This window comes from Triticum urartu, chromosome 7 (assembly GCF_003073215.2).
Source record: "Triticum urartu cultivar G1812 chromosome 7, Tu2.1, whole genome shotgun sequence".
Classification (NCBI taxonomy): Eukaryota; Viridiplantae; Streptophyta; class Magnoliopsida; order Poales; family Poaceae; genus Triticum; species Triticum urartu.
Window position 1 is genome coordinate 579,367,317 of NC_053028.1, and position 18,906 is coordinate 579,386,222.

The window sequence follows — 18,906 nt, forward strand, 5'->3', positions numbered from 1 at the left end:
AGATGACTCATCTTCCTCATTTTCTTCAGATTCAGCCTCAGAGTCCATTTCCTTGCCAATGAATGCCCTGGCCTTCTTGGAGCTGCTCTTCTTGTGATATGAAGGCCTTGAGGATTTTGATGATGAGGATTTTGTGGATTTCTTCTTTTTCTTCGCATCATCAGAACTGTAATCCTTGTATTTCTTCTTCTTTGATTCCTTTTTCCATTGAGGACAATCTTGAATGTAATGTCCAGGCTTCTTGCATTTGTGGCAGAGCCTCCTCTTGTAGTCACTGGATGAGGAATCATTGCTCCTTGAGGGTCTTCCAAGGCGACCACGTCTTGAGAACTTTTGGAACTTCTTCACAAGCAGAGCCAGATCATGGCTTAGTTCTTCAAGATCACCAAGGCTGCTACCAGAGTCTTCATCTTCGGACTCAGATACTGCCTTGGCCTTCAGTGCACGTGTTCTTCCATAGCTTGAACCATAGAGATCTCTCTTTTCAGCAAGTTGGAACTCATGAGTATTTAGCCTTTCGAGAATATCAGCGAGATCAAGTGACTTGTAATCAGCACGTTCTTGTATCATCAATGCCAGAGTGTCAAATGAGGAATCAAGCGATCTCAGCAATTTCTTCACCACCTCATGGTCGGTGATGTCAGTGGCACCAAGTGCTTGAAGCTCATTTGAGATGTCAGTGAGGCGATCGAAGGTTTGTTGAACATTTTCATTGTCGAGTCTTTTGAAGCGGTTGAAGAGATTGCGAAGAACATCAACTCGAGAGTCACGCTGAGTTGAGACTCCTTCATTCACTTTGAACAACCTGTCCCAGATAAGCTTCGCTGTCTCCAAAGCACTCACTCTGCCATACCGTCCTTTGCTCAGATGGCCACATATGATATTCTTCGCTTGAGAGTCGAGTTGCTTGAATCTCTTCACATCAGCAGCATTCAGAGAAGGTGTGACTGAGGGAACACCATTTTCCACAACATACCAGAGATCGTTATCAATTGCTTCAAGATGCATTCGCATCTTATTCTTCCAGTAGGGGTAGTCCGTCCCATCGAAGGTAGGACACCCAGCAGAGACCTTGATCATACCTGCGGTCGACATAACTAAAACTCCAGGCGGTTAAACCAAAATCACACAGAACAAGGGAGTACCTTGCTCTAATACCAATTGAAAGTGTGTTATATCGACTGGAGGGGGGATGAATAGGCGATTATTATGAAATTCTTCACTGAGGAATTTGCCGGTGAGGAAATTCCTTAGCGAAGAACTACTAGCAGCGGAATAAGTACTCAAAAGTAAACATAATAGAATACAAGCATAGTCATCATGATGAAATGAAGACAGGCACAGAGTACAGGAAGCGTAAGCACAGGATAACACAGGATGAGGACAAACAGACTGAAGAAATTGAACTGAGGAAATTGAGAAAGTCTTCAGTCAAAATCTTCAAACACAGATATGAACAAGTACACAACTCAATTATGTGGAGATTAAAGAGTTGAGGAAATGGAACCAGTAAGCTTGGTGAAGACAATGATTTGGTAGACCAGTTCCAACTGCTGTCTCAGTTGTACGTCTGGTTGGAGCGGCTGAGTATTTAAACTCGAGGACACACAGTCCCGGACACCCAGTCCTGAACACGTAGCTTAGGACACCCAGTCCTCACCGTATTCTCCTTGAACTAAGGTCACACAGACCTCGTCCAATCACTTGTGGTAAGTCTTCAGGTGACTTCCAAACCTTCACAAACTTGGTCACTCGGCGATCCACAATTCCTCTTGGATGCTCTAGACCATGACGCCTAACCATCTGGAAGAAGCACAGTCTTCAAAGGTAACAAGCGTTGGATCCACGCAGGATCAATCTCTTCAGTGATGCTCAATCACTTGGGGTTTGTAGGTGTTTGGGTTTTGGGTTTTTCCTCACTTGATGATTTTCGCTCAAAGTCCTCGGAGGATGGGTTGCTCTCAAATGACAAGTGTCAGTTTCTCTCAGAGCAGCCAACCAGCTAGTGGTTGTAGGGGGCGGCTACTTATATCCTAGGGAGCAACCCGACATGATAAGACATAAATGCCCTTCAATGATATGACCGTTAGGTGGATAGATATTTTGGGACAGCTGGCGCATAGCACAACAACGGTCGGAATTTTGAGTAGCAAAATCCTCAGGGCTATCATGTTCCTCACTGTGTAGGAAATCCGCACTGGCGAATTCCTAACTCCTCAGTCAGAATAAATTCCTTAGAGACCAGAAGAACTTTGTCTCTGTCACTGAAGAAATTGACTGAACTGTATGAGATTTCCAATGGCTTCACTCGAAGGGATTGGTAGGTGTAGGATTTTGAGTTGAGCATCACATGAAAAAAAATTCCTTAGTATTTCCTCGACCCCCTTTAACAGTACGGTGTTTCCTATGACTCAATAAAGAGAAAATGAAACTACGAAAACAAAAGTCTTCACGCTTCATGTTCCTCGAATGAATACCAAGTCTTCACGGTCACACCAATTTCTTCATTTTCAAAGTCTTCAGAAAGTCTTCAGAGATCCAAAGTCTTCAGTCGAAGAACTTCATTTTTAGGGGTCGACTTTCTCTGTAAATATCAAACTCCTCATAGACTTATAGACATGTGTACACTCACAAACGCATTAGTCCCTTAACCTATAAGTCTTCAATACACCAAAATCACTAAGGGGCACTAGATGCACTTACACTAAGCTTGGGGATGCCCATGGCACCCCCAAGATAATCTAAGGACACCTAAAAGCCAAAGCTTGGGGATGCCCCGGAAGGCATCCCCTTTTTCGTCTACTTCTATCGGTAACTTTACTTGGAGCTATATTTTTATTCATCACATGATATGTGTTTTGCTTGGAGCGTCATTTATTATTTGAGTCTTTGCTTGTTAGTTTACCACAATCATCCTTGTTGTACATGTTGGGGAACGTAGTAATTTCAAAAAAATTCCTACGCACATGCAAGATCATGGTGATGCATAGCAACGAGAGGGGAGAGTGTGATCTACGTACCCTTGTAGATCGACAACGGAAGTGTTTGGTTGATGTAGTCGTACGTCTCCACGGCCCGACCGATCAAGCACCGAAACTACGGCACCTCCGAGTTCTAGCACATGTTCAGCTCGATGACGATCCCCGGACTCCGATCCAGCAAAGTGTCGGGAAAGAGTTCCGTCAGCACGACGGCGTGGTGACGATCTTGATGTACTACCGTCGCACGGCTTCGCCTAAGCACCGCTACAAATATGACCGAGGTGGAATATGGTGGAGGGGGGCACCGCACACGGCTAAGGAACGATCACGAAGATCAACTTGTGTCTCTAGGGGGTGCCCCTGCCTTCGTATATAAAGGTTCAAGGGAGGGGGGCCGGTCGGCCAGGAGAGGCGTGCCAGGAGGAGTCCTACTCCCTCTGGGAGTAGGACTCCCCCCCTTTCCTAGTTGGAATAGGATTCGTGGAGGGGGGAGAGGAGAGAGAGGAGGAAGGGGGGCCGGCCCCCTCTCCTTGTCCAATTCGGACCAAGGGGGGGAGGGGTGCGCGGCCCATCTCTAGCCACCTCTCCTCTCTTCCACTAAGGCCCACTAAGGCCCATATACCTTCCGGGGGGTTCCGGTAACCTCCCGGTACTCCGGTAAAATCCCGATTTCACCCGGAACACTTGCGATATCCAAAGATAGGCTTCCAATATATCGATCTTTATGTCTCGACCATTTTGAGACTCCTCGTCATGTCCGTGATCACATCCGGGACTCCGAACAACCTTCGGTACATCAAAATGCATAAACTCATAATATAACTGTCATCGTAACCTTAAGCGTGCGGACCCTACGGGTTCGAGAACAATGTAGACATGACCGAGACATGTCTCCGGTCAATAACCAATAGCGGAACCTGGATGCTCAAATTGGCTCCTACATATTCTACAAAGATCTTTTATCGGTCAGACCGCATAACAACATACGTTGTTCCCTTTGTCATCGGTATGTTACTTGCCCGAGATTCGATCGTCGGTATCCCATACCTAGTTCAATATCGTTACCGGCAAGTCTCTTTACTCGTTCTGTAATACATCATCCCGCAACTAACTCATTAGTTGCAATTCTTGCAAGGCTTAAGTGATGTGCATTACCGAGAGGGCCCAGAGATACCTCTCCGACAATCGGAGTGACAAATCCTAATCTCGAAATACGCCAACCCAACATGTACCTTTGGAGACACCTGTAGAGCTCCTTTATAATCACCCAGTTACGTTGTGACATTTGGTAGCACACAAAGTGTTCCTCTGGCAAACGGGAGTTGCATAATCTCATAGTCATAGGAACATGTATAAGTCATGAAGAAAGCAATAGCAATATACTAAACGATCGGGTGCTAAGCTAATGGAATGGGTCATGTCAATCAGATCATTCAACTAATGATGTGATCCCGTTAATCAAATAACAACTCCTTGTTCATGGTTAGGAAACATAACCATCTTTGATTAACGAGCTAGTCAAGTAGAGGCATACTAGTGACACTCTGTTTGTCTATGTATTCACACATGTATTATGTTTCCGGTTAATACAATTCTAGCATGAATAATAAACATTTATCATGATATAAGGAAATAAATAATAACTTTATTATTGCCTCTAGGGCATATTTCCTTCAGTACACACCTTTTGAGAGAGCCATACATGATTTGGAATTTGATAGAATACTCTATGTGCTTCACTTATATCTTTTTAGCTTTATAGTTTTGCTCTAGTGCTTCACTTATATCTTTTAGAGCACGGTGGTGGATTTGTTTTATAGAAATTATTGATCTCTCATGCTTCACTTAGATTATTTTGAGAGTCTTAATAGCATGGTAATTTGCTTAAAATCCTAATATGCTTGGTATGCAAGATTAATAATAAAACTTTCTTATGAGTGTGTTGAATACTAAGAAAAGTTTGATGCTTGATGATTGTTTTGAGATATGGAGGTAATAATATCAAAGTCATGCTAGTTGAGTAGTTGTGAAATTGAGAAATACTTGTGTTGAGGTTTGCAAGTCCCGTAGCATGCACGTATGGTAAACGTTATGCAACAAATTTGAAACATGAGGTGTTATTTGATTGTCTTCCTTATGAGTGGCGGTCGGGGACGAGCGATGATATTTTCCTACCAATCTATCCCCCTAGGAGCATGCGCGTAGTGCCGAGGTTTTTGATGACTTGTAGAATTTTGCAATAAGTATGTGAGTTATTTATGACTAATGTTAAGTCCATGGATTATACTTACTCTCACCCTTCCATCCTTGCTAGCCTCTTCGGTACCGTGCATTGCCCTTTCTCACATTGAGAGTTGGCGTAAACTTCGCCGGTGCATCCAAACCCCATGATATGATACGCTCTTTCACACATAAACCTCCTTATATCTTCCTCAAAACAGCCACCATACCTACCTATTATGGCATTTCCATAGCCATTCCGAGATATATTGCCATGCAACTTTCCATCATTCCGTTCATCATGACACATTCATCATTGTCATATTGCTTAGCATGATCATGTAGTTGACATAGTATTTGTGGCAAGGCCACCGTTCATAATTCTTTCATACATGTCACTCTTGGTTCATTGCATATCCCGGTACACCACCGGAGGCATTCATATAGAGTCATCTTTGTTCTAGTATCGAGTTGTAATCATTGAGTTGTAAATAAATAGAAGTGTGATGATCATCATTATTAGAGCACTGTCCCAAGTGAGTAATAAAAAAAGAAAAAAAAAGAAAGGCCATAAAAAAAGAGAAGGCCCAAAAAAAGAGAAAGGCCATAAAAAAAGAAGGCCCAAAAAAATGAGAGAAAAAGAGAGAAGGGACAATGTTACTATCCTTTTACCACACTTGTGCTTCAAAGTAGCACCATGATCTTCATAGAAGAGAGTCTCTCATGTTATCACTTTCATATACTAGTGGGAATTTTTCATTATAGAACTTGGCTTGTATATTCCAACAATGGGCCTCCTCAAGTGCCCTAGGTCTTCACGAGCAAGCAAGTTGGATGCACACCCACTAGTTTCTTTTGTTGAGCTTTCATACATTTATAGCTCTAGTGCATCCGTTGCATGGCAATCCCTACTCCTTGCATTAACATCAATCGGTGGGCATCTCCATAGCCCATTGATTAGCCTCGTTGATGTGAGACTTTCTCCTTTTTTGTCTTCTCCACATAACCCCCTCATTATATTCTATTCCACCCATAGTGCTATGTCCATGGCTCGTGCTCATATATTGCGTGAAAGTTTATAGGTTTGAGATTACTAAAGTATGAAACAATTGCTTGGCTTGTCATCGGGGTTGTGCATGATGATAGCATTCTTGTGTGACGAAAATGAAACATGACTAAACTATATGATTTTGTAGGGATGAACTTTCTTTGGCCATGTTATTTTGAGAAGACATAATTGCTTAGTTAGTATGCTTGAAGCATTATCATTTTTATGTCAATATGAACTTTTGTCTTGAATCTTTTGGATCTGAATATTCATACCACAATTAAGAATAATTACATTAAAATTATGCCAAGTAGCACTCCGCATCAAAAATTCTGTTTTTATCATTTACCTACTCGAGGACGAGCAGGAATTAAGCTTGGGGATGCTTGATATGCCTCCAACGTATCTATAATTTTTGATTGCTCCATGCTATATTATCTACTATTTTAGACATTATTGGGCTTTATTTTCCACTTTTATATTATTTTTGGGACTAACCTATTAACCGGAGGCCCAACCCAGAATTACTGTTTTTTTGCTTGTTTTAGGGTTTCGAAGAAAAGGAATATCAACCGGAGTCCAAACGGAATGAAACCTTCGGAAACGTGATTTTCTCATCAGATAAGATCCAGGAGACTTGGACCCTCCGTCAAGGAAGCCACGAGGGTAGGGGGCGCCCCTCCCCCTAGGGCGCGCCCCCCTGCCTCGTGGGCCGCTCGAAGCTCCATCGACGTACTTCTTTCTCCTATATATATCCACGTACCCCCAAACGATCGGGGACGGAGCCAAAAACCTAATTCCACCGCCGCAACTTTCTGTATCCACGAGATCCCATCTTGGGGCCTGTTCCGGAGCTCCGTCGGAGGGGGCATCGATCACGGAGGGCTTCTACATCATCATCCAAGCCCCTCCAATGAAGTGTGAGTAGTTTACTTCAGACCTACGGGTCCATAGCTAGTAGCTAGATGGCTTCTTCTCTCTTTTTGGATCTCAATACAATGTTCTCCCCCTCTCTTGTGGAGATCTATTCGATGTAATCTTCTTTTTGCGGTGTGTTTGTTGAGACCGATGAATTTTGGGTTTATGATCAAGTCTATCTATGAATAATATTTGAATCTTCTCTGAATTCTTTTATGTATGATTGGTTATCTTTGCAAGTCTCTTCGAATTATCAGTTTGGTTTGGCCTACTAGATTGGTTGTTCTTGCCATGGGAGAAGTGCTTAGCTTTGGGTTCAATCTTGCGGTGTCCTTTCCCAGTGACAGAAGGGGCAACAAGGCACATATTGTATTGTTGCCATCGAGGATAACAAGATGGGGTTTTTGTCATATTGCATGAAACTATCCCTCTACATCATGTCATCTTGCTTAAGGTGTTACTCTCTTTTTAACTTAATACTCTAGATGCATGCTGGATAGCGGTCGATGAGTGGAGTAATAGTAGTAGATGCAGAATCATTTCGGTCTACTTGTCTCGGACGTGATGCCTATATACATGATCATACCTAGATATTCTCATAACTATGCTCAATTCTGTCAATTGCTCAACAGTAATTTGTTCACCCACCGTAGAATACTTATGCTCTTGAGAGAAGCCACTAGTGAAACCTATGGCCCCCGGGTCTCTTTCTCATCATATCAATCTTCATCACTTTATTATTGCTTTGCTTTTACTTTGCTTTTACTTTATTTACTTTGCATCTTTATACCAAAAATACCAAAAATATTATTTATCATCTCTATCAGATCTCACTTTCGTAAGTGACCGTGAAGGGATTGACAACCCCTAAGCGCGTTGGTTGCGTTGAGCTATTGTGTTTGTGTAGGTACGAGGGACTCGGGCGTAGCCTCCTACTGGATTGATACCTTGGTTCTCAAAAACTGAGGGAAATACTTACGCTACTTTGCTGCATCATCCCTTCCTCTTCGGGGAAATCCAACGCAATGCTCAAGAGGTAGCATCGGTACCTCGAGAGGAGGTGCCATGATGTCGGCTTCGCCGGGCAACAAAGCTTACCTTGTTGGTGGCGGGCGGGGCGAACGACGGTTTCTCCGTTCCCTGTGGATCCCGAGGAGGGTAGTCGGGGCCCATAGCCGCGACAGCGCGGTCGCCTGGTAGCGATATGTGGCTGAAGTTTCCTCCCGTCAAAATTTGTGTGATTGGGAGGTGTCATTGGATTCATGAGAGTGGTTCTTCTACACCCACTCTCGGTGCACCCACGGTGCGCCCACGCAAGAAAACATATCAAACCACTTTTTAAAAATCAGAAAAATTATGGAAATGATCATTAACAAATGTTAGAGAGGCTTGCAAAATTTGGTGGTCAAATAACATTCGAGGAGCTCTCTATAAAAAAGACAAATTCACTGAAAATTAGTCAAAATGTAAGTGCACTATTTGAGCAGATTTTGTAATTTTGTCTTTTTTGTAGAGAGCTCCTCAAATGTTATTTGACCACAAAACTTTGCAAGCCCCATAACATTTGTTGATGATCATTTCCACAATGAAGGTGGGTGCAGGCGTGCAGCCGCTACTTTCCCTTGATTCACATGATAAGATGTATTTTTCATCGAGCCTAGGCTAATACTCCTCTATAAAGAAATATAAGAGTGTTTAGATCACTAAAAGGAGTATTTTTTCTATGAATACAAAAGATTGATTCATATCTTACACAGGAATTAGGATTGTTATATTCCTACAAACCAAAAGGCTAAAAAATCGTACAAAATTCTTGTAGATCGAAGAGGCTTAAGAATGAGGGAAATGTTTCTTCTCACTTGACTGATAATTGGGTTTCATCCGCTGCCTCTGTTGCGCGACGCGTGCCCATTTGAGGGCCCACCCACCGCTAGACCTGTGCATGGGCAACCTAGCCCGGAGACCCGAGCCCGAAGGCCCGGCATCCGGGTTGGGCCCGTGCTCCATTTTCCCGCCCGAAGCCCGACATGAAAGCCAAAAAAGGCCCGAAATGGCAACAAATGTATATTTTATTTGAAATATAAGTATATTATATTTTTTTAATATCTAGAATATAATTATTTGAATTGAAAAATGGCACTGTTCATGTGCTTCGGGTCGGGCCCGCTTAGGATTTTTGCTTAGGGCTTTACAAAGCCTGGGCCGAAACCCAACCTGGCCTAGGGTTTGAACAGGTTTACCCACCGCTATCACACCCAACCTTATCCCAACAAATACGGCTGCCCACACATTTCCCGTCCATTGATTCTTCTTCTTCCCTAGGAATCCCCTTCAATTTCTTCTCATCGCATGTCTACACCTTGCATCGTTGTCTTCGCAGGGGTATACATGTCGTACATCACCTCCAACGAGCACACCCTCGGCGGGAGCAAGATAGCTACACCGTCCGCTGGGACGACAAGCGCGCCGCCACCAGCGTCCTCCTCTCCAAGGTATGCACACCAGCGTCCGACCGGTAATTCATCTGATCCAATCAAGACTACCGACATGGTTTGCTCAAGCACGCACGATGGTGATCCGTCATTTTTTTACACAGGTGCTGTTGTAGAATAGGGGCGGAGGGCTTGTGCACATACAAGGTTCACACCGACAAATACATCCAGTGCAATGCTTTGCAACTAGGGTTATGTTTCTGAAACATTTGTGTTGTTGCAATGGTTTGCAGCGGGGTTGTGTGTTTAAAACATCTGCGATATTGCAACAGTGGTCACAGTGCGATTTCTGTAACATAAGTATTGTTTCAAAGGGGGGAATGGTTCATACGAGATTGCAACAATGCTCCTGCTGCAGAGGATCGAGTGCAACACTTGGCTTGTTGCAAAGGCCGACACTCACATGGGAGAGATAAGATGACTTATCGTGACTCCATCAAACAATTGTCGAGACGATGGATCTCTTTAGATTATCATCCGACCAACACGTATCACTGTTCTAATAATAACTATCTCTAGAGTTTAACTGTCTTCTTATATTACTCCCTATGTCTCATATTGTAAGATGCTTTTTGACACTAATGCGGTGTTAAAAAATATCTTATATTATGAGACGGAGAGGGTAGTTTATAGAGAAGTAGTAGTTTTCAAAAATATTATTAAGATTGAAGTTATACGGGAGGCTAAGGAATGAGACAAAAGCTGGCTCCAGCTCCCTTGACACGAGCGCACCTGCAGCGTTGGATCGTGGATCCAATGGTTAGCAAATTTTACGGTGCTCCGAGATAGGAAAGAAACGAGACAAAAACTGGCTCCAGCTCCGGTCTCCAGCCAGAATCCTGCCCAAACTCCTGGATCCCTCCTTACCAGAGCGCACCGTTAAAAACGCCACGTGCCAAACTAAACCTTTGCCCCAGCGCGACACCCCATCTTCTCCGGTTGTGAGGCCCCGTGCTGCCTCCTCCTCCTCTCTCTCTCTACCGACGCCGCCCCCGCCAGAGAGAAACCCTAGCCTAGGGTTCCACGCGCCGCCGCCGCCGCCGACGTCGACCCCGCGTCGCCCTCCCCCCGAGCTCGCCATGGACGCGGGCCGCAAGAGGGCCGTGCCGGAGGGCACCAACGGCGGCGCCGCCGTCAAGCGCGCCAGAGGTGAGCAGCCTCGTTCTCGCCCCCCCCCCCCCCCCCCCCCCCCCCTCCTGGTTTCTGGTTTCGTTGCCCCTGCTCTGGCTGGATGGGGCTCCTTAGGGTTTTCGTTCCCGTCCCTTTGCCGGATCTGGGAGGCGCTGGTTCGCTTCGTTGCGTGGGTGGCGAGAAGCCGGGTTTTGGTTGATGGATGGGACGGGGATATCGGGGGCTGCTAGGAGCTTGTAGCGAGCCTGAAATTTTCTGCGGTCTGTATTGAACGGGTTTCATGGCTTGCTGCCGTGTAGGTTCTTGCGGGGATTTGTTTTGTTTTTTTTTCTTCCAAAGATCTGAAGATGTGATTCGCTTGCTTTTTTCCCGGGGGAGGGGGTTGGGGCAAATTATTAGCAGGATCTAGGCTAGTCCTATTCTGGTAGAGAGGATCCTTTCTTAAATGTTCTGTTGTGTTAATTACAAGCCACGCTGACGTTGGCATCCGGTGCCCAAAGCAGAAATATACGGATAGTCCTAATTTAAATCGTTGGCATAGCTCTGCTTGGGGTACTGGAGTTAATTCCAGCATTTAGTTTTTATTACAATATCTCTGTGCTAGTATTAAATTATTAAATTATTAGTATATGTTTTCTTACAAGTGCCAAGATTTTAGTAAAATCAACACGGTATTAACTGGTGGAAGTAATAAATTTGGTGTAGCAGAATCGGAGTCGGTTCAAACGGGTGTAGGAAGCAAATCGAAGCCATGCACCAAATTTTTCAGGTTATAATCCAACCTAAAATCCACTCCCACCTGGTAACATCTATTATTATTATTATGCAATTTGCTGTTATTTTTCATTAAAATTCTGCTATCTTGCTAAAAATTGTTATTGATGCTAACGAATGGGTCAAGCAAGGTTCTACTACAGGTTCCTCATCTAACTCAAGCTTAAGAATGAATATCCAGTGGAGTAAAAATTAGTACAGCCGGTGTGTATATCGTTGTGAAAATTGGAAGAATGCAACAAGAATTATAAGGATATGTAACTTGCTTTCAGATGGAAAATCAGTCAGTAACACAATGGCACAGATTCACCTGCAGAAACCAAGATAAGAAGATCGAACATGTTAATGGGGAGCAATTGAGTGTTCATCTAGATCGTTGATAATCCAGTATCACTCATGGATGTTTTGACTATCTAGTACCAATGCCATACCTACTTGCAAAGATATTTTTATTTTATATATTTATAATTTCCAGTTTATGATGTTAAGCTATCTTTGGTTTTGTTATAAGTTACAAAGTGTCTTCATTATGTAGAGGTAATCAGGTATCATGGAAGTAGAATAGCTCACAACAATATTGGAAGATAAAATTGAAAACACTTCTTATTGAGAAACTACAACATTACTCTAAAATGTACTCTGCTATTTTGATATTCTATATATTTATGACATAAAAATTGACTGTAGTAGATATATGATGAAGCATCTGTGGTTGTCCACATAGTAGTGATACTGTGTGTACACATCAAACATAGGATCTAAGTGTCGTCTGTACACTACACATCAGAAGTAGAATCTAAGTGTCGTCTGTACACTACACATCAAAAGTAGAATCTAAGTGTCCCCATAGTACTGATAATGTTTGGTTCTTTTCATTCACCAGATGCCTCTCATTAGTTAATATAATAATACTGTCATCTTGTTCAACTAAATAGATCATGATCTTTTTTCATCAGTATTGGCTGCATTATAAATCATCGGTCGTGTTACAGTTTAGATTGTTGTGTAAGTTCGCTTGCTTATGTGATACTCTCTGTGTGCAGCACTGCTGGTTGTCCCTTTGGTTCAAGTTGCCATTTTCTCCATAACTTCCCTGGAGGTCACCAGGCTGTTTCAAAGATGACCAACTTGGGTGGTCCAGCTGTTTCAGCTCCTCAAGGAAGAATGCCCATGGGACCTGGTGTTCCTGATGGGCCACCTACACCCAGCTTGAAGACTCGCTTGTGTAACAAGTTCAACACAGCAGAAGGCTGTAAATGGGGGAACAAGTGTCATTTTGCTCATGGAGAGAGGGAGCTCGGAAAGCCCATGCTGTTGAACAACTCGATGGCACCTCCAATGGGACCAAGACCCAACGGTCACTTCCAGCCCTCACCGATGCCTGGCCCAGACATGGTTCCTCCCTCAACCTTTGGCGCATCGGCCACAGCCAAGATCAGTGTTGATGCATCCCTTGCTGGCGCCATTATTGGGAAAGGTGGAGTCAACACGAAGCACATATCCCGAATGACTGGGGCCAAGCTAGCCATCCGGGATAATGAGGCAGACCCCAACCATAAAAACATTGAGCTCGAGGGATCGTTCGATCAGGTCAACCATGCGAGTGCAATGGTGAAAGAGCTGATTCTCCGCATTGGCGGCAACGCCCCTCCTCAAGCAAAGAACCCGGGGAGGGGGCCTGCAGGTGGTGGTGGGGGAAGCAACTTCAAGACCAAGCTGTGTGACAACTTCAACAAAGGCTCTTGCACATTTGGAGACAGATGCCACTTCGCTCATGGTGAGAGTGAACTGCGCAAGTCGGCTGCGGCTTGAGGGATGCTTTTCTTTTTTCATGGCTTTTCATGATTAATAGTGACTAGCAAAGCCTGAGCTCCAAATCCGAGGCCACTCACCCATGGTCATGTTGAGTTGCATAAGCCTGTTGTTGATTGATTGGGAGATACTGTCATGGCTTGGTTTTGATCAGCTCGCTGTAACTGATAGATGTCCGAGAATGGATTTGCTTTTGAGGTTTATTATAGGCTTAGTGTATTGCCGTCTTTTTTTTCTCTCTGCTCTGCATCCAATTTTTGTACTGTTTCTAAGGCATTTTAATATGGCAAATTTAGCGATTCTATTTCTGGAGAGTTATAGAATCAAAGCCAGTATCTTTCGTGTGATGTTCTTGGTCAGTCTGGGACCGAACATCCTTGGTATTTAGATTATAAGCCAAAATTTTATTATCTTTCACCTCTTTTTTTCCCTTTAATTTTTGACAATGAACTACTATTGCATTCGGTTTGGATACAATAAGATTGTTGATCCGGAGCATCATCTAGCCACAGCGTCCAGTCACCATCCAATCTCGTTAAGACTTAATGATGAATCAAAAGAATCGATAACCCTAACGGTTTGCCTCACCCAAACGTGGTGGTGCCGCCAGAGAGTAAGTTGCTGAATGGCGTAAATTGTTTCCCTTTGTCCAGACGAGTGATAATTGCCGCTTGCTCTTAGTACAAGTATATTTTTCGCTGGATGTTCTTGGTCAGTTTGAGATGGAACACCCTTGGTATGTTCAGGGTATCTAATCAAGCAGCTGAAAGCATAACAGCTGTATAATAACGAGCCAGGTAGCTCAAGATAACTGCTTAAAAATCCAGCAGTAAACCAACACTGCAAACTCATAACACTGATCAACATTTCTCTAACTCGGACTACTTTACACTTAGACAGCATCCAAATCATAGATCTGGACTTGCCCACCCCTACAAAAGTCCTCTCAAAAGCTAAAGCTAGGTCAGTCGGATAAAGCTAGAGCTAGAGCTAGGTCAGCCGGGTAAACTCTTTACCGACACCAAAGGAACCCCAAGACGCATGCGCGCGGTGGCCGCCGGCGGGTGGATGGCGATCAGACCGCTTGCGCTTGTACGTCTGGACCACCTCCTGCCTGTCCTTGGCCATCTCCATGTCCTCCCGCTTGACCACCGTGCGCATCACCTCATCTTGCGCATCCGTCTGCCGCTTATCCTCCATGGCTGTCGTCTCGTCTTGCCGCGCTTGTGTGACCAGGCCCCGGTTCCTGCAGTGCTTCCTGATTGAAGTTGTGTGCGCAGGCATCTCAGGCTCGCTGTTTCCTCCGGATGTGCCATGCACAGGCGTCGCGGGATCCTCGTTGCCTCCAGGCGTGCCGTGTGCCGGCACCTCCCCCTGGTTATTTCCTCCAGGCATGCTGCGAGTAGGCATCTCCGCCTGGGTATTTCCTCCAGACGTGCTGAGAGAAGGCGGCCTGTGCACCATCAGTTCTTCCCCCTCCGCGACTATCCCTTTCATGAGCTAGGAGCAAATGTAAAACAGATTAATTAGATTGGAGTGAGTGGCAAGTACATGGATTAGCCATGTAGATTGATCTTCCCAGCATTCACCCAAGTACAGAAGAATACGTTTGGTTTGTGTGATAATCCATGAAAAATGATTAGCATTTAATTGACAACATGTTGTCATACGTTTGGTTTACAGTACTTGTCTTGTGTGTTTGATAAACTGTAGGTAAGACTTGTAATAATGAATTTATAACTTGTGATAATGGTGAAAACTGCATTATCTTGCACAACCTCCCAAAAAGACTATGAACGGTACATGCTCAACACTTGATTGTGAAAATGGCAATCAATGATGTGGATAGTACCTGCCAGTCTTTAAAATCGTATCTGAAGACAAAATGGTTGTATTTCACTTCTCCTGAGGCAATTGCACCAGCAGCAGGTGCATTTCTTGGAGCTGTTCCAGTTGATAAGATAATATCAGATACACAACAGGATATACATGATGCGACACCAACAAAAAGAGCAATAAAGCAACAAAGCCCTTACAGAGGATATGATGGCCGTCGTCATTCACATTCATTTCCACTCTGCCGTCTTTAACTAGGAATGACAAGGCAAATATGTTCTCCACCGTTTGGGCAAAGGACATTCTGTTCAGAACAAGGTTTTCAAGTCTTGCTTTTTTCTTCTTCCTCAGAACATTAAACAGAGCAGCCATGTTCCTGTCTGTATCAGTCGTTGTTGTCTCTGGATCAGCAAGCTGCGTAATACGGCAGATTAGATCAACATGTTATTAGAAGTTGATCTTGCCAAAACTGATCATGGGATAACAAAATACAAAATGACAGTCACAAACTGATCTTGGGATAACAGAATACAAAATTAAATACAAACTGATATTGCCAAACATCCATTTATGAATTATGAGCTAAATGAATTTGATAATTAGACCAGCAAGCGGATTCAATTAGATGATCTAAATATAGACTACTTGCATTTACATACAGTGATACAGCTATAGCAGAACAAAGAAACTATTCATGTGACCAGAGGCAAACTGCTTGTGACAACTAGTCTTGGTATAACAGAATACAAAATGAAGATGGCCAAACATAGATTTTACAAAATAAATGAGCTAAACGATTTTGATACTTGAAGGCAATTACTACTGATGGTAACATGCTAAAAAAAGGCTCATTGTGTGATGAAATATAGCAGAATGCTTCTGTGACATTAAGATGCAACCACCACCTCTATCACAAAAGATCAACGAGTGCAATGTAAAAGGTTTGTAGTAGTTCAGTAACCACACTGACTGCTAGGCTATGTAACATTTATATATTTACAGTAAGATTAACTAGGGAATGATTAGCCAATGAAGTATGAACCTGGCACTTGCTTCACAAAATGGAAAACAGTAGCAATTACACTAAAATTGCATATGGCAATGGAAAGGAGATCAAAACAAATTAGTTTAAGGAAACATGCACAAATAACGCTCAATTATGCAATTCACTTATACATCAATGTGGATATATTGGAGTTTACAATAGTAAACCCCACCTTACATAATCAAAGAGTATGCTTCTGCAGTAAATTGGCAGCAATCACCAAATAAATATGACTAAGTGTAGCAATTTAGTCAATATCAACTGCTATAGAGTGCATCTTCATGTTTCAAGCACAAAAAAGAAAGCATATATGACTCTGTTTATTATTAAAGCATCTAGATGATACACACACCTGTTCAGGGCGATCATTTCTACTCGGCCTTGCAGTCCTCTTTCTAATGGTATGTGTTCTCCGTGGCTTCACTTCTGTCGTCATGGGACCAAACCTGTCAGAATAGTAGCCATACATAGTTAGTCAGTTGAAATTTGTAAGGCAGACATCAATGGAAAAAATATGAGATAAATGATCAGATGCCTTACATGGTGCAGCATCCAGGCACAGCCATGAAGACATGAGACGCAGCAAGCCCAACAGCAGACCATCTCAATGAGGCGCCCTCACCATCGGCATCCCCTTGCGTCCCAAACTTGTTGAGGAGTGCAGCAACTAAATGGGAAGGAGTGATTCCTAGTGCTGACTGGGACCTTACAGATGCTGCCAAACTGCTGGCAATGTCCAGCAATGCCTCTGCATCAGCTACCTGCTCCCTGGGATTGTGAACTGCAGCATGAAGGCACAATTGGTCAGTTTTTACTTTTTAGTAAATAGCATTGGCCGACAGCAAAAGTGCACCAGAGTAGTAACAGAGCATATGGCAAACAAGAAAATATTATGTACTAGTATTATTTTCTTCTGCGTTGTCGATTTACTGAATGTAAATGTCAAATGTGTGTTTCCTAAGGCAAGAACATGTTTATCACTGTGGCAAAACACAGAGTAGTAGAGCAGCACATATGCAGCACGGTTTTGTTATTAGGAGACCCCACACATGGCTAAAAATAAAATAAAATAAGGCATGAAACTTGGCCTAACCACACATTACGCCTCGTCCAAACTACCGAAGCGAAATTCAAAAAAATGGCGAGTGAGCCGGGCTCACCGTGCTGGTGCAGGCTCTCCACCTGCGAGATGACGGACTGGAACTTGACGGAGTCCGCGCTCGCCATTTGGTCCTTCTCGTCTGCACGGAACACAGCACATTGTTAGACGCCAAACCGAACTCCAAAACGGCACCCAGAAACACCGCCGTCGCGGGCGCGCGGGTGCCCCCCCGTACCGTTGATCTGGCTCTTGACGGCGAGGTACCGCGACCGCAGCAGACGCCTGTCCTCGAGCCCCTGCGACCCCTCCGCCGCCGCCGCCGCCGCCGCCGGGGTCACCGGCTCCGGCTCCTCGCCCCGGCGGCCCTCCTCCGCGACCCCCTCCGCCATCACCGCGGTCGGAAAATACCTAACCCCTCCGGAGGAACCCTACCCTACCCTGGTGCTTCGAACCGAGAGGGGAATATCCAAATACGAGAGCGGAGGGAGGCAGCGGCGGTGGAAGGAGTTTTGAGGATTTCGGGAGTGGCGTTGTGAGTACCAGGGAAGGAACCGGAGAAGGAGGAGAGGTTTGGGTATTTGAAGCCGAACCAGCGCCGCGACGCTCGCCGCCGGACGCACGCCACGAACCGCCACACGTGCCGCTGCATGTGGGGCTTGGGCTCTTCTGGGCCCGCGCGTCAGTAGCGTGGCCTGGTTCGGCGCGAGGGTGGAGGCCAGTCCGGATTCGGGGCAGGGGGTATCCCGGGCGTGGGGGGTGAATCGCGTGCGGTGAAAATTTGAGTCGCGCGGCGGGGCCGGGTCCAGGTGAGCCACGCTCGCGCGCGCGCGCCGTGGGCCGGGGTGTCAGTGAGACTGCGGCTCGTGGACATGGTCTATGGGACGGGTTGATCTCGTTGGTCCAGACTCCAGAGGACGGGCATGGGGTTCCCGCCCGCTCGCGCGCCGGGGTTCTGGGCTTTTCGTCGCGTGTTTTACCGCCGCGGCTCGGTGCTCGCGGTAAATCTTTTTGAGACAGCCCAAATTTTCGTCCCGCCATCGCTGGCTGTTCGGCTGCGCCGCACCTGCCTCGAGGCCTTGATGGCGCACGCCGGATTTGGAGGGGTGAGGCAATAAAATGGATTTTGCACTTGTGGGGAAAGTGCACCAAATGTGAGAAGCTCTTTGAAGCAATGTTTTGGTAATTTGTAGTAAATGTTACTACTACCTAGAATGAGGTTGCTCGCCGACTAATTAAGATTTTGTAACGCACGCGCCTCGGCTCCCTCCCTCTGTGTCGGTTTCTCTCTCTCCCCTGGCCTCACACGGAGCCCCCGGTGTTCCTCCGTGATACTTTTCGCGGTTGAGTAGAGTGGCTAGAAGCCACGGCATGAGGGGGTGTTCACATGTCCATCGGTCATTCAGTTGCCACGAGAGTGAGGGTTTAAATCACGCAAACACTTTTTGGTTACGACAAAGTAGTCATGGACGCACTTACTGATTACGACAAATTAATCATGCACGCACTTTTTGGTTACGACAAATTGGCCCAACAACCTTACTGGCATC

At 44.9% G+C, this 18,906-nt stretch overlaps 2 protein-coding genes across 2 annotated transcripts; one reads left to right on the forward strand and one right to left on the reverse strand.

Annotated features, from left to right (window-relative positions):
• The first annotated feature begins 10,552 nt into the window (after nucleotides 1-10,552).
• On the forward strand, nucleotides 10,553-13,680 carry LOC125517964 (zinc finger CCCH domain-containing protein 44-like). The gene is made up of 3 exons (XM_048682925.1): nucleotides 10,553-10,808; nucleotides 11,499-11,559; nucleotides 12,608-13,680. The coding sequence occupies exons 1-3, from the start codon at nucleotides 10,739-10,741 to the stop codon at nucleotides 13,374-13,376; spliced, it is 900 nt and encodes a 299-aa protein (XP_048538882.1). The 5' UTR covers nucleotides 10,553-10,738; the 3' UTR covers nucleotides 13,377-13,680.
• Nucleotides 13,681-14,178: 498 nt separating this feature from the next.
• On the reverse strand, nucleotides 14,179-17,894 carry LOC125517963 (non-structural maintenance of chromosomes element 4 homolog A-like). The gene is made up of 7 exons (XM_048682924.1): nucleotides 17,595-17,894; nucleotides 17,418-17,498; nucleotides 16,798-17,038; nucleotides 16,610-16,703; nucleotides 15,413-15,626; nucleotides 15,229-15,320; nucleotides 14,179-14,876 (listed from the first exon to the last, which is right to left on the reverse strand). Exons 1-7 carry the CDS (start codon nucleotides 17,746-17,748, stop codon nucleotides 14,367-14,369), a joined length of 1,386 nt encoding a protein of 461 aa, XP_048538881.1. The 5' UTR covers nucleotides 17,749-17,894; the 3' UTR covers nucleotides 14,179-14,366.
• Nucleotides 17,895-18,906: the final 1,012 nt, after the last annotated feature.